This window comes from Biomphalaria glabrata, chromosome 2 (genome assembly GCF_947242115.1).
Source record: "Biomphalaria glabrata chromosome 2, xgBioGlab47.1, whole genome shotgun sequence".
In the NCBI taxonomy this organism is placed as follows: domain Eukaryota; kingdom Metazoa; phylum Mollusca; class Gastropoda; family Planorbidae; genus Biomphalaria; species Biomphalaria glabrata.
The window spans coordinates 9,934,112-9,949,393 of record NC_074712.1 but is presented as its reverse complement, the minus strand read 5'-3'; the positions used below and the strand labels follow the sequence as shown (position 1 = coordinate 9,949,393).

At 40.6% G+C, this 15,282-nt stretch overlaps 1 protein-coding gene across 3 annotated transcripts in view; it reads left to right on the top strand.

The window, feature by feature from the left end:
* LOC106072317 (paired box protein Pax-5-like) overlaps window positions 1–15,282 on the top strand; it is a 205,106-nt gene that overhangs the window by 130,705 nt on the left and 59,119 nt on the right. For all 3 annotated transcript variants that reach the window (XM_056019066.1, XM_056019065.1, XM_056019063.1), the window contains exon 5: window positions 12,270–12,467. In XM_056019066.1, coding sequence (XP_055875041.1) covers window positions 12,270–12,467 — 198 coding nt within the window. The remainder of the gene's footprint in view (window positions 1–12,269; window positions 12,468–15,282) is intronic.

Sequence of the window (15,282 nt, the reverse complement as noted above, 5' to 3'; positions counted from 1 at the left end):
TTGACTGTCAGGTATACTTGGTTATTACAATGACTTACGAAAATAGCAGACGTAATGGGTAGTTCAAGGGGAAGGGGGTTAATTACTATTTTATCAAATTTCTCTTTGTTAATTCTAAAATATTTTTTAAAAATCTATAAATATAAAGAACATTGAGTGAAATTACTTGACACACAAAGTGAAATAAAAATATGGGAGTCTTTGAATGGAAAACTTTCAGATAACATTTATTGTTTACTGTCAGCACCTGTAAGAGAGACAATAAAGAAAAAAGCATTTTTATAAATTCTATTCTATTCTATTAGAAATTAATTACTTTTATCTCTTTAAACAAAAAACAAAACAAAAAGTGACGTGTTTATTTATAGAATACAATAATAAGTTGTGATTTTACTTCCTTCAAAGTAGGTGACAGTTATTCAGATTTGAGATCTTTTTTTTTTACACATTGTAGTAAAAATTGATTTCTTTAGCATTGCCATAATTTTTTACATGGTTGATCACTATTGTATTTTTAAAAACTTGCATTCATTATTACTATATACATTTGTTTAACTTCAATTCAAGTTACAACCAAACTTGTATAATTGTACATTTCTTGAGAGAGAGTCATTCATTCACTTTCAACCCCGTTAGTCTCGACCTACTTGGTATCTAGGCCACACATTCTTCCAGGTTCGTCCCTTGGATTGAAACTATGGTCGTTCCAGCTCATACAATCATTAGCAATCTCTAGGGTGTTATTTGAGCGAAGACAAACTGAAAGAAAATGTTACTTATGTCCCCTTAGAATGTACAAACCCTGAAAATCATCTAAAATAAGACTGATGATAAGAATAGAATTATTGTATGGTCCTTAACTAGGACACGAATAAGATTATAATTCTTCAGTATCAAGTATTTTGGGTGGACGCCTTGGCCGACTTTTGTCTTTTCCATTCCGCCTACTCCTTTCACAAGACACCGTACGCTTTAAGTAAATGTCTATGTTCCGATTGGGGAAAGGGGAAAGGGGGGGGGGGGGTCCTCATTGATCTAACTATCTCTCATCGTGACGACCGCTGACAGCTGAGTGCTGGGTCTGTTTGACCACTGGTGGGAAGTTAAAACATTGATTGTCCTGCTATCGGCGCACACAAATAGCCGACTTGTCCAGATAGCCATCGTTAGGGGTGGACAGCTGTCATCTCATGCTTCATCGACTGTTTGGAATCAAAATATGAAAAGTCTCGTTGTTTGAACTGACGCCCCTATCCCGCTGCTACCCTCCCCCCCCCCTTTTTTTTTTCAATAACAGTGTGACCTGTTCGGCTGATCAAGGTTTACGGACAGAGCGTTGGTCAGTGTATAATTATTATTAAACGACATCGCCCTGTCTGCCAGATGGTGGCTAGCTGGTCAAGGCGGCTTGCGCTCTGAATCGTTGAGTAGACGACCCGGGCTTGTCTACAGTCTTTATTTGTAATACCACATAACAAAAGGCCAGAGAAAAGTAGCATTGCTGTGATACATCTCTGGCGATTAATAATTATAATAATCTTTATGATGCTTCGGGGAAATGTCTTACAGGTGTGCATTTGGACAAGACGTCACAGCGATAGCAAACGAAAGCTACATTCAATTACATTCATACCATAATTTTGGTCAAAAATGACATTTAAAGTTTACATCAGAAAGTTGCGTTTAATTCAATTCAGTATCAGCCAAGAGAACAAACAAAATATGACATTGTAATCTGTGATCATTATCTTGTATCTTCTGTGTGATGTTTTGTGTTTATATCATGGCTTCATGTGGTTTCGTTCTGCTTTATATCTCGTATGCTCCACTAAAAATGATTTTCTCGAATGGGGATTCCTGCTTATAACGGCTGACAAGTAAGAGATATGCCGAAAAGAAAATGAAAAAAACATTGAAGCAATCTCCATTTGTGAATTTCTTTTTAGCGGCCCCCGAAAGGGGAATTGACGCTATTAGTTTTGTGTGGTCTGTCTGTCCGTCCATCCGTCCGTCCCGTTTGGATTTCGTGAACTAGAAAAGATATTTAAAATCCGACATTATGATATTTTACACCATTCAGAGTTCTGATGCAACGGCAATTTTTTTCTTTTCTGAAAGAGAAAAAAATAATTTAAAAATCAACTATGCAAGAAGCAGTTTTTTGTCATAAAAATATTTTAAACACATTTATGCAAACGGTTTAAGATATTTTTGTAAAATTAACTTTTTTTTTTTTTTACAATTGTATTGCTAAGTTAAATAAGTTCTATCCTATTAACTACTACATTTACAAAAAAAAAAAAAAAATTACTTTTTTTTTAAGAGAAAAAATCTATCTAGTATGCATATAAGTGGAAGATAATTTAAAGCAACAATTAATAAGTTGTTTTTCATATTATCGCGTGAACTGCAACGCTGCATATCAATACACGTAACTAAATGAATTTTTTTACCCTTTACAAACCAATTAGATCAATTAGATAATTATATGACATCATTAAGGCAAGGTTCACATCTAACTTCACCTTCATTTCCACCTATCCCTTGGTCTGCTGGACCGTTGGGGCACCACACAAGATCTGTCAACCTTCTTTCTCCATTCTTCGCAGCCATTCGCCTTTGTTAGAATTTCATTCTGATATTCTTCTAAAAATATTGAAACATGCCTTTTTTTCCTGCCTGTGTGGACTACTTCAGGGGGCCAATTTTGAGTTTGTGTTTTCACACAAACTGTCTTTGTAACCTTTTTTAAAAAGTATTTTTGTTTAATTAATTCGCTTGCTTTATTTAAAGCGCAACATCAAATATTCGACTCTTATTTGTACTCGCTGGTTGTTTTCCAGCACTCTAGCCCCGCATCTAGTTTCATTGACTGTGTACTTTTTATTGACATCACGTGACTTTTTCATGTACATGCGTTCTTTTGGCCCACTACACGTGTGTTCTTTCATTACGCTACCTGCTCGCGCATGACGTAGGTGCCTTATTCTACTTATGATTAGAACACACCGAGCCCTCGACACTTACACACCGAGCCCTCCACACTTAAACACCGAGCCCTCCACTCACACACCGAGCCCTCCACTCACACACCGAGCCCTCCACACTTACACACCGAGCCCTCGACATTCACACACCTTTCACCGTCACAACGCTCACGTTTGTACATGGCGATGAGTTTGAGGCGCCCTCACGCCATTATCAACCGATTCACACGTAACTTCCCCTCCCCTCCACCACTTTTTTGTTCACTCCCTCCTTCTCTCCGACATTATGAATTACAATATCCAGCGAGTCCTCAACTCTCTCTCTCTCTCATGCTAACCAATGAGCGTTTCTTCCTCTCCCCCCCCCCCCCAACGAACGAGGCCAATGGATGAAAGTGGATAATTTGATTAGGTTGGCAACGACTCGCTTCTGTCCTGTTTGGACACTCTGCGCTGGGCGCCTCAATTTCCCGTACGCGGAAGTGTCTGCGTGATTTGTCCCCTGCGTGCGGGAAGCGGAGGGAAATAATATCTTTATTACTTTCTCTCTCTCTCTCTCTCTCTCTCTCTTCTCATGCCCTTCCCTCCTTCTCTCCCTCTCTTTATCCCTCTCTGTTTCTCGTGCTGTTGTTCAGCGATATCGTCTTTCTTATTGGGGGCAGTAAACAAGCGAGTAACAATAGCTCAGCGACAAATACACCACAGCTTGATAGACTCACACAGACATGCACAGAACATAAACTCCCGCGGGTGTTCGGGTCAGCATACGCGGAGAAGCGTCAACACTCTCAGGGGTGACCTACTTCCATTTACTGACTCGATGCTGCCTTTTTTCTCAACATAAAACGAGCCCACGGTCGATAGTTCTAAACAGTTTCACATGGCACTCCAAAAACTCCCCCAAAAAAACTGAGTACTTTTCCACCTTCAAAACTTACTTTTTGACATTGCATTATTTGAGTTTCCTTCATGTCAAACCCCTTGCAAATTTCTCTCTCTCTCTCTCTCTCTCTCTCTCTCTCTCTCTCCCTCTCTCTGCCTCTCTGTGACAGTCAGTCAACCACCTATAATTATCCCACCATTAAACTCTTCAAGAACAACAGAAAAAAAAAAAAACTCCCAGCGCCCAATTCACTCCCTTCCTCCTCCCTTGTTTGTCCATTCCCTCGTCCCTAGCGCCCCGTTTCACCCAGGCACACCCCCCCCCCTCCGCTACAATTATCTTTAAAAGCTCACCCTGTCACAATGATTCGATACGGCAACAAGGAACAGAAATAAAGGGGGGAAAAAAGGGGGGGGGGGAGAGTTAATATTTTTAGAATGTCGATAACACATTTACCCAGACATGATACATTAAGGTCACGTCCAGAGAAAATGGAAGATGGGGTGGGGGGGGGTGCTTTTGTTATACATTTTTTTTGGTAGCTTCGACAAATAGTATGTCTAAAAATATGTAACTTACAAAAGTGTCATGGCGACTGTCAGCAGACGAGAACCTTTCATTGACTGACATTTGTTTTGTTTTTTGTATTTGTGTTTCCTTCTTTCTTCCACTGCTGGACACCTGCAAGGGGGCGGTTGCGCCACATCTGATAAGGATCAGGCACCGTGCTCAGTTTCGCGGTTGCCAGACGAGGGTCCTTATTACGCCGTCAGGAAGCATTAGGACTCCTGCTGTTGTGATGGGGGTTGGGGTCTGGGGCCTTTTGGACACAGTGTGTGTGTGTGTGTGCTAGTCAGTCTGTGTTGTTTGTGTCTGTGTTTGCGTACTACGATTCGCTTATTTCACTATCATTGTTTTAATAGGTAACTTAGGACTTATGGTCTTTAAATAGCAACCATTTTTTAGTTCTGGTTTATCTATGAAACATCGATACAAGGTCTAGCTATGTTGCATAAAGAGCTGCAACTAGATAGCAGACTTACTTTCTCGATAGAAGCGTTCAGCATCAATATTACATCTTTAAAAATTTGTTTGTTTTTAAATATTACTAGTAGCTGTAAAGTGTAATGTTAAAAAAATTAATCACCTAAGTGTTAGTTCCTCGCTTAATTTTTTTTTAATTTTTAGTTTCATGCTACTTTCTTAATCCTCGTCCAGTGATTTCTGGCCTAACGATCTTCCTTAGATGGAAGACGTTGTGAAATGGTGAAAGAACATGTAGATCTAGTCCTGTACATGACAGCACCAAGGAGAGCTCCGAGTGTCCACCACTGAGTACAGTAACATTGAGAGTGGTGGGAGGAGAAAGGGGGGAAGAATGTGAATCTTTCTGGATCAATCTGTCTTGACGACCTCTTGGATGTCAGATTGAGTTAACAGGGAGGGTGGGGGAGCATTGCTGAATTTGTGTGTGAGAGCCCCTGGCTCGCTGTTGAGATGCCCTTGGAGAGATTCTGTTCTCTCTTCGTCTTGGGTTTGGTCCTAATTAGTTTTTCATTAATAGGGCTTCTAAAAAAAACAAAAAAATACGAGTGAGTTTCGTCCTCTATAAATATTTGAGTTAAAATCAATTGGTCAATTGATCATAACTGGTCAGTGTCCTTGTAAAAAGGACCACAGGCACAGATGAGATCAGTGTCAGTAAATGCTAATTTCCAGTGTACAGCAATATGTAGCTGTTCAGTGTATAGAAATGTGTTACTGTCCAGTTGGTCTAAGAATGTCATGAGTTATAGTTAGGTCTACCAGAATTCACAACACCCAGTGTTCAATGCACATTCAGCGTACGCTTTTTGTTTTATCAAAAGACACAAGTCTCTAAATCTGAGGAATTAATTGATGGTATGCTCATACAATCAATCTCAACCTATCACCATCTCGGTATAATTACCTTAACCAAAGCTAACCCATAATCTTATCTTATACATTACAGCAGTGTTTCCCAAACTGTGTTCATCAGAACCCTAGTGTTCCACCAGGCCTAAATAGGTGTTCCACGAACTACTGGAATAATTAACTAGTAGGCCAACAAATGTATTAATCTGTCTAAAAATAGAAAAAGCAAAGTGTTCCGCTAAGTAATCAAAATATGCGAAGTGTTCCGTTAAGGAACAAGTTTGAGAAGCACTGCATTACAGACGTGACTTCAAAAGAGAATATAATTACGTCCTACGTATATCATGCGTCAATCTAGTCATGCTTGTTAGTCAGTGACGTAAACTCTGCTAAGTCATTGGCTTTCCTGACTGATTCAGGCAACCCATTCCATGTTCATGCTTACCCCCCCCCCAACCCAAATACAACCAAATATAAAATTCTAAAATGCTTATTAAGTAAAAGTAAGTACATTTACTTCCACAGACTTCTCTAACTATAATGCAGATGATGTTAATGTCATCTGTTTCTTTGGCCAACGGTTCACGAGAGAGTTGTCATATGGTCAGCACAACGACCAACCGCCTTAACTTTCCCCCAACTAAAGTCAGATACCAATCAGGGTTGGGCGGACTCAGGGGCGCCCTAATAATCCCGAAGCTCAAAATCCCAGTCATCACCGAGATTCGAACCCAGGAGGCCAGGATCGGAAGCCAAGCACTTAATTAATTACTCAGCCACCGTGCCCCCTAAAATGCTTAAACCTTGTACTAAAACCTACCCAAAACCAAACTCAAATAATTTAACAATGAATCTCAAACCACTTACAAAAATGCTCAAAAAAGCCCCACCCCTTTTTTTCTGTAAAAAAAAAAAAAACTGTAACGCTCGCGCTAAGGTTTCTTTTAGATTTCTTTCCCCAATCTTTCCAGTACAAACATCTTCACGTTCTGAATGTATATAATTAGACAATCAAAAAACCTGCCGATAATTTCCAGGTCTAATAATTATAACTTTTACATTGAGTCAAATACATTCTATGCATTTCGTTGTTCAAAGACAAACAGGGGAAAAAAAAAGAAAAAAAAATTCCGTCAGAGCGTTTTTGGTAAGGGGAAACAGTGAAAGAACAAACAAGTTATATAGGTCTAGCAAATTGTCGTCTGCAATCATTGGATGCCAACGGTGGATGTATCCATGGGATAATTATAACCTGCCTCGTTCTGGTGTGTTGGAATAACAAGAGACAGACATACACAGATGGGGGGAGCTGGGTTTTAATGTGATATCGATCTGTGTTTATGATTGACTTATACTGAGAATTGATCACATACGCACGGTGGTGAAATTGGTGGGGAGGGGGGGGGAAAGGTAAAACATGTTTTTGGGTGGGTGGGGGGAGGGGGAAGCTGGCAGTACAAGGGTTGTAATTTCGAGAAATTTATTTTAATTGTTTGCCGATTTCGTGTCAGTAAAATTAAGTTGTGGGAGGGGAAAGGGGGTGTGGTAAAAACAATCAGCCAAGCTGACAGACCTGTGATTAGATCAAGCGGTAGAGTCTGGCCTCCACCTTCATTTTCTTCCTCCCCCCCCCCCCTCTCTCTCTCTCTCTCTCTCCTTGAAATATATAATAATGATGCAATGAAATGAATGTCAACTACAAGCTTCTAAAAAAAAAAAAGTAGCACTACGTCACATAATATCAAGGAATAGAATAAAAAAAAAACATAATCCCGCTCACACACGCACACACAATTTGGCCTATTTTTTTTCCTCCTTACAAAAGGCACGGGTGTTGTGTTCGAATATTTTACTTTTCGATTCTTGTGTAGTAAACTCACAATAGTTATAGGCCTTAGTATAGTGTTGGTCTCATTGCCTGGAAGTGGACCACTTCTGTTGGCTTGTAAGTAAAGCTGAATGAATATACATTTAATAAAATACCCCCTCCCCTTTCCACAATTAAAGCAACAACACAATTTATCAAACTTTCAGAATGATCACTTCATTAATTATAGAGCTGTTTCAAGTGTCATTATGAGCGCCCTAAGGGGAGCTAACAATTATATTCTGTTATTTTTTTTAAATGACTAAGTATTAGTAATGTTCCTTTTGCATATTATCGTCAAAGTGTAAAGAATAGCATAATCTCATAGAACTAAATTTATTATTAGAACATAAAGTAGAAATTGACTTTTTAAAATATACTAATCGACTGGCGGCGTAGCATACGCCGCTATTTTGCAGGGGCGGCCTTAGGCCACTGCAACCTATGCGACCGCAGTGGGCCCCCGCACTTTTATAGGACCTGCGCTAATTCTAGGTTTATAAATTATTAAATTAAACCATTTTATAACTTATAACAGATTTCCTGCAGCCTCCTGATTTACCAGGAGCTCCTGGAAATCTCCTCAAATTGCAAAAAAAAAAAAAGATACGAAAAGTCTCCTGAAATATATAGACAACAATTGTCATTTTTGGGTGTCATTCAATATGGAAAATGCCAATCCTACGCGCGATAAAAAAAAAAAGGCATTATGCAATACCCGTAATTGTGGAAATCTAGTTCTGACCTGATACTTTACGTTCTGACTTGATGCTTCATGTTCTGACCTGATGCTTCATGTTCTGACCTGATGCTTCATGTTCTGACCTGATACTTTACGTTCTGACTTGATGCTTCATGTTCTGACCTGATACTTTACGTTCTGACTTGATGCTTCATGTTCTGACCTGATGCTTCATGTTCTGACCTGATGCTTCATGTTCTGACTTGATACTTCATGTTCTGACCTGATACTTTACGCTCTGACTTGATGCTTCATGTTCTGACCTGATGCTTCATGTTCTGACCTGATGCTTCATGTTCTGACCTGATACTTTACGTTCTGACTTGATGCTTCATGTTCTGACCTGATGCTTCATGTTCTGACCTGATACTTTACGTTCTGACTTGATGCTTCATGTTCTGACCTGATGCTTCATGTTCTGACCTGATGCTTCATGTTCTGACCTGATGCTTCATGTTCTGACCTGATGCTTCATGTTCTGACTTGATGCTTCATGTTCTGACCTGATACTTTATGTTCTGACCTGATACTTTATGTTCTGACCTGATACTTTATGTTCTGACCTGATACTTCATGTACTGAATTGACAATGCAAAATTCACTGACCTAAATATTACTTTGTACTCTGGTTACTTGGTAAAAAGTACGGAAAGTAATAGTTCGTACTTTCAGTAATTCTGATAGATTTAACTCCTCGCACTAGATGACTGCACTATCTGTTCCAAATCTTATCAACCAAAAGACATTGGCGCGCTCACAATGGTTCGCTGCTGGATCTCACATCAGCGCAGCGCTAGCTCAGATCTAGGCGATCTTACTGTCGTGATGGCGTGACCTGGGCCCATCAAGTGGCCCCTCTTGTCGTGCGACGTGCCCAAATTATCTGCGGCCTAACTTAATGGGATGCCTTGAAGAGATCAGTTCATCCCAGTGAGCAGATTACGTGACGGGAATCACTATAGAAACGCTCACGACCGGACGGGCCAACAAACCCCGCGTCTGGTACACAAAGTCTGACCATTCCAAGCACACTTTTGTTTGGATTAAACACTGAACATGTTATATTCTGTTCTACTTCAAGAGTTCTGTAAAATTTCCACCACAATTTCTAAAGAAGACAAGTTTTTTCGGGTTTTATACTCTCACTTATATGGGTTTTTGGTCCCCAATGGCAGATATCTCCAGTCTGTGTTCGTTGGTCTCCAAGTTTCTGTTTCTTGTTTAAACTAGGTTCTTAGTTGGGTCTTTATTTAGTTTTTTTTTTCTCCTTAGAATTTCATGAGATGAGGTATTTGATTGGTCTCTGTGGTGGTGCCCAAAGTTTAGGCCAGGGACCGAACACGTTTTCAACTCTTATGATACTGGCAGCATCCCTGCAATAATAATAATAATAAGGCCTTCAAGGCCCTTAACATCCCTTAGAAGATTCTCGTTGCTTTTCAGAGGGCCTTACTGCTGCAGACATGTCACATCACCTGAAAATTTCTCGGTAAACACTGTTAAAGGGAGACTACAGTGAATTTTGTTTCTAACGAAGCTCGACCCTGACTGTGCCAGAGAATGAATATTAGTTTGTTTTTCACATAATACTAATGTAAGAAGGTCATATATCCATCGAACTTCTGAGGGGACTTCTTTATCCATTGTGGGCAGGAGCTTCGAGGGGCCAGGTCACTGGGTGGATATGTCCCGCAGGCCTTAGATTTGTCATCACTGGCCGATTTCATTTAGTGACTGCCTATTAGTGAGTCTACTTGTTAATATTGTGAATGTGTTTTCTTCAATGTAATTTTTGCGGTATGCAACTTCTCTTCCTGTTGATTTAGGTAAAGTTTTAGGAACATGCTTAGGATGTTTCTTTAGTTTTAATCGAGTCTTGGTGACTGTGTGGTGTATGTGTGTACGTGTGTGTGTGTGTGTGTGCGGTGTGTGTTGTGAAGGGCGGACAAAAATAATGTGGTTTTGATTTGAAAGGTTTAGATCAAACTTCATTCTTAAAAGATTTCGAGATCTCATTAATGCGTCTTTATTTTTATGTCTTATTGACCAGTTCAGAAGTGAAATGCCTTGCCCCCCCTCCCCCCCCCCCCCCCCCAAAAAAAAAAACAACTGCTTCTGCGGGGGTGGGGAGAAGGGGAGGCGTTTCTCCAAATACTGCTCTTTTCTTATTGCTCCTTCTCCGCCCCCAGCATATGCCCTTCAGACGCGGTAGCCCCATGCAAACGCCAAATTACCGCTATTAAAGCACTGCCCTGACACGGTAAAGCCCCCCCCGCACGAGTCAGGGAGCCCCATTGTGTCCCTAGCCCATGCGGCGACGTGAAATACGTATATGCCCTCTTCCTCATCACATCCTCCCCTCTCACACACACACACACACAGAGGTGTGTGCGCTCACTTGGTACTGAAATTGGATGAAATTAGCCAAATATTGGCTTAGTGCAGTGATACAAATGGAGAGGGGGTGGGGGGTGGGGGGGGGGTTACATGAGAACAAAAGGAAAAGGAGGGGGGTGGGCCCTTTCCATGTGGCGCCGTCTTTCCTACTCTCCTCGGTACAGATCTATTAAGTCAGATGTTTGTTAGACGGATTCCTTCAACCAAAAGTAATTATTGCTATTTCTCTTGGCGCTCTTCATTCTTACCTCCCCTCCCCCCTCCACACACACAAACACTCCATCCTGGTCCCCCCCCCCTCTCTACTGCACTACCTGGCCAGAAAGGAACGAGGCGGTAGAAGGAAGAGACAAGACGTGGACGATATTGTTCAACCTTACGCACGCGCTCACGACCCTTGGACACGAAGAGTCTCGTGCTCCGCTGCCTTTTGTTGTTTCCCGCCCACTTTTAGTTTGAAAAAAAAAAGGGGGGGGAGAATCAGAGGTAGGGATTTCATTGTCAGATGTGAGCAGTCTCTATGTTCCCTGTGACCTTGACCTTCTTTTTTAGGAAGGCGATGACAAGAGAGAGAGAATGGAGGAGGAATTTGTTTCTTTAAGGTTTCCTTCGAAACTTTTCTCATGGTCATGATTAGCACTAGAAAAATCTGCAGCATTGGACTCTGGCACTTAGACATGATTGGTCCCCTCTCCCCCCCCCCTTATGGGTGATTATCAGAATGTGATCATTATCCGATTTCATGCTACGTATTCAGAGCGAGGTTGATGAGCTTATAACAAGGTACCCTATAACACACAACTGATAACACTCTCCGCCAAAAAAAAAAAGGTGTTCATCGACGTTTGCTGATCAAATGTATTGTACATCTGATCGTCTGCAAATCTGAAAGTTTGAAAATTAAAGATTCTTAGATTGCCAAGCTACCATTGGCTAGACTTTCGTATACGTCTCTTGGTAACAATTACATTCTACTTTTCTTTTTTTTTTTTTTTTAATCTATCCGATCATGTTCACTGTAACATTGTTACTTTTCAAAACTTTCCTTCACCCCTACGTGAGAAGATCACCCACGGTCCTGATGGTCAAAGTGGATCAATATTCAAAAGTAGCACTGCTTCAGTCAATGCAGCGGAATAGTGTTTAGATCTCTTTGTAAGGGCAAGAGAACTCTTTACCAAAGAATTTACAGACTTTTAGTAAACTTTAAAAAGTCTTAGAACATACTTAGAACCATGTCACTTCCGGTGAGGGGGCTGGGGTCTAGGTTTTCTTTTATAGCTCTTAACATGGGTTCAAATCAGGTCCGATGACTTTGGGGCGAGGAGGCAAAGTCAATTTTTTTTCATTGCTAGGATTGAATCCCCCTAAGCACCTATATGATTGGATACCGAGTAGGAAATCTCATTGAGTGAAACTAGAAGAATTTTTAAGGTTCCTTTTACCATGCTGATTGTGTAGAGATGTCAGTTCCTTTATGTTGTTTTTTTTCCTCAGATATTATGAAACAGGTTCCATTAAGCCAGGTGTGATAGGCGGCTCCAAACCGAAGGTGGCGACGCCCATGGTGGTCAAGGCCATCACAAAGTACAAAGAGGAGAACCCCACAATGTTCGCCTGGGAGATCCGAGACAAACTGTTGAGTGACAACGTCTGCTCCAGTGACAATGTCCCGAGTGTCAGTTCCATAAATAGGTCAGTTCTTTGATTTATCTTTCTTAATTCGCCTTGATAAATATATAGTTGTATAAGTTAATCACAGGGAACAAATAAATCTTAGGTAAATGGGGTTATGTTTATATCCAAATATCGATCCCAGTTAATTACAGCCCATAAAGTGCCCTGGCCGGCTTTAAAACATCTTTCCATCCCGATCTCTCCTGAGCTTTCTGTCGCCTTGTCCAAACTCTGAGTTGTTATCGTTTGACTCTACATCGTCAATACATCTTCTTTTTTTTTTGCTCGCCTGTCATTTTGTTTTTTGCTGTTACATCATTTCAGCCATTCATTTTGAGTGACCTGATAATGTAATCTGTTGTTATGCAGTTCTGTCACTTTAAATGGGCCAGACTCTTTTATATTAATTGTTCTAGGGATTATTATTTCACAAGTATTTAGCAGACATTCTAATGGTTTTTTTTATCGGTGTCCAAGTCTCAATAGACTACTGACTATTGCTAGATTACTTGTTTTATGAAAGTTTTGTTGTTTTTGTTGTTGTCTTTTTTAGTGTAAGTGAGAGGGGAAATTAAAAAAAAAAATTTAGAGGGGAAATTACAATTTGTCATAGGGGAACTTTTCAAAAATTGTTAATTTCCACGGGAAGCTTTGAGAATTTAGTTACGTCAGAAGGGAATTTTTAAAAATTGATAATAAGTAAAACCTACTGATACTAAACAAAGGCTTCAGAGTTGTATTCATTTTTAACCTTCTCAAATGTATGGAAATTATGGTGTGATATTTCGTGAATTTTACTTCAAATTATAAATTAATATTTTCAAATGCTGATCGTTTGTAAGATTGTATTGTGACAATTTACACACACACACACACAACCACACAAACTAAGCAAGGTGACACACAAACCAAAAGTTACGACAGACCAACCAAGAGATGTGTCACAGCTTTAACTCTGTGTCACAACTCAGCTGGAGAAACAATTCCTTGGCACTGTCTCGTGCCAGTATATAACTTGTAGTTACAAAAACTGCCCAGAACTGTGACATCAGCAAATTGTAAATGGGGGGTATGCTGTCACAAAATCAGATCTCTTAAGGGAAACATGGCCTTCAAGACTTGTACTAGTGCCAGCAGACTACGTTTTGACACATGACAGTAATATGTAACAGCGTCATATTAAAGTTGAACGCAAGTGTGACATCCTACCGTTGTGACACAGCGCAGCTGTGACTACATCTTATTAAGTTGTGACAAGAATGCACTAACCTGTCACATCCTTCAACTGTTCCAACGTATTTGTACCAGTTACCTAACCAACAGTACATTCACACACACACACTCACACAAAGGTGTAGGGATTTAGGGGATTAGGGCAAAGTAGGGAAGGGGGAAATCTGAAAATGAGCTGTAGATTGGGCGGGTGGCTAAAAGAAATTGTCATCTGCCGAGTGGGACATTCAGCCCCCATGGTTAAGTCGACCAGAAGAATTTCGTGACAAGGCATTTAAGCGATCCCTTTGCGTGAATGGACCAGGTCACGTGACAAATTAGACCGGGGGATCCTGCTTTGGGAGAGAAAAAAAAATAAAGCGCGCTATCAGAAGATACCCCGCAGAGTTATCTTTCACACGTAGGCGCCACAGACCGCTAAGTGTCTCCCCTCTCTTTATAAGGAGGGGAGGGGGGGGGAGAGTCCCGGTGGTACGAGAATTGAGAAAATAAAATAAAATAAAAAGGGGGAGGGGTAAGAAGAGATTCAACTGCTGCTTGTGTAATGCTGAAGTAGAAATGCTTGGGTTACCGTAGTACCGGTACTGTGTACTTCGAGAGTGCGACTGACTAGGGAGTGCAGTAAGCTCGTGGCTCCTACATCTCCCCCCCCCCCCCCGGTATACAAACCCCAAAGCACGATGACCTGGAGTGTCTCACGTTTGTAAAGCACTTCTTTGTGTATCTACTGGACGTGGTGTGGTTATGTGGTAGCGCGGTAGGTGCTGACAAGAGCACTTCAGTTTCAAATCCCGCTATTTGTAATATTTGCTAATTATATTACAATCAGGCCCAATAGACTTCATCAAACTGACGCATACAAAAGTGAATTTTTAATTATTTTTTAAAATTATATTTCATTGGCACGTCTGACAATGTCTAGGCTATCTTATTATATCGGACTGGTGTGGCCACTCATGCGGCATATATCAATAATGGATAATGAACCATTATTTGGAAGACGATATATATGTTTACGCAATCTTCTCTTTTCTATAATATCCCCTGCGTCGTCTTCTACTTCGAAACGTGGTCTAGTGTTATTTGTCCACAAGTATATTTGTATTTTTTTAATCACCACCAGTTGTATAACAAATCCTTGAGTTGAATTGAACACAGTGGTATGAACGTACATGTATGTAGTTAACATGTCACCACGTCTTGTGCAAAGTTTCTTTGACCGTGTCTCCTTTACCATTTCATTGTTTTTTTTAAATCTATAATATAGCCAGCTAGGAACCACATCCTTTGATTGTCTTTAAAGATGCCATTGTGTCATATCAACCAGTTAAATCTGACCACTGGCCGAGTGGTTTATTTCAGACAACGTAACCACGGCGCAAGATGGACATTAAAAATCTTGGAGCATCCTGGGTGTCCAAGGATGAAAACTTCTCCGAAAGAAAACTGGCCAGAAAAAGAGGTGCGAATGTGTGATGGCAGGGGAATGGTGGGGAAGTCAGAACTTAAATCATCTCTATCCCAGCATGCTCCAAGTTTGAGTCTCGCAGTCCACTCACGGCCACACGGGATTGACATTAATGGTTATGCCCCTCGCCAT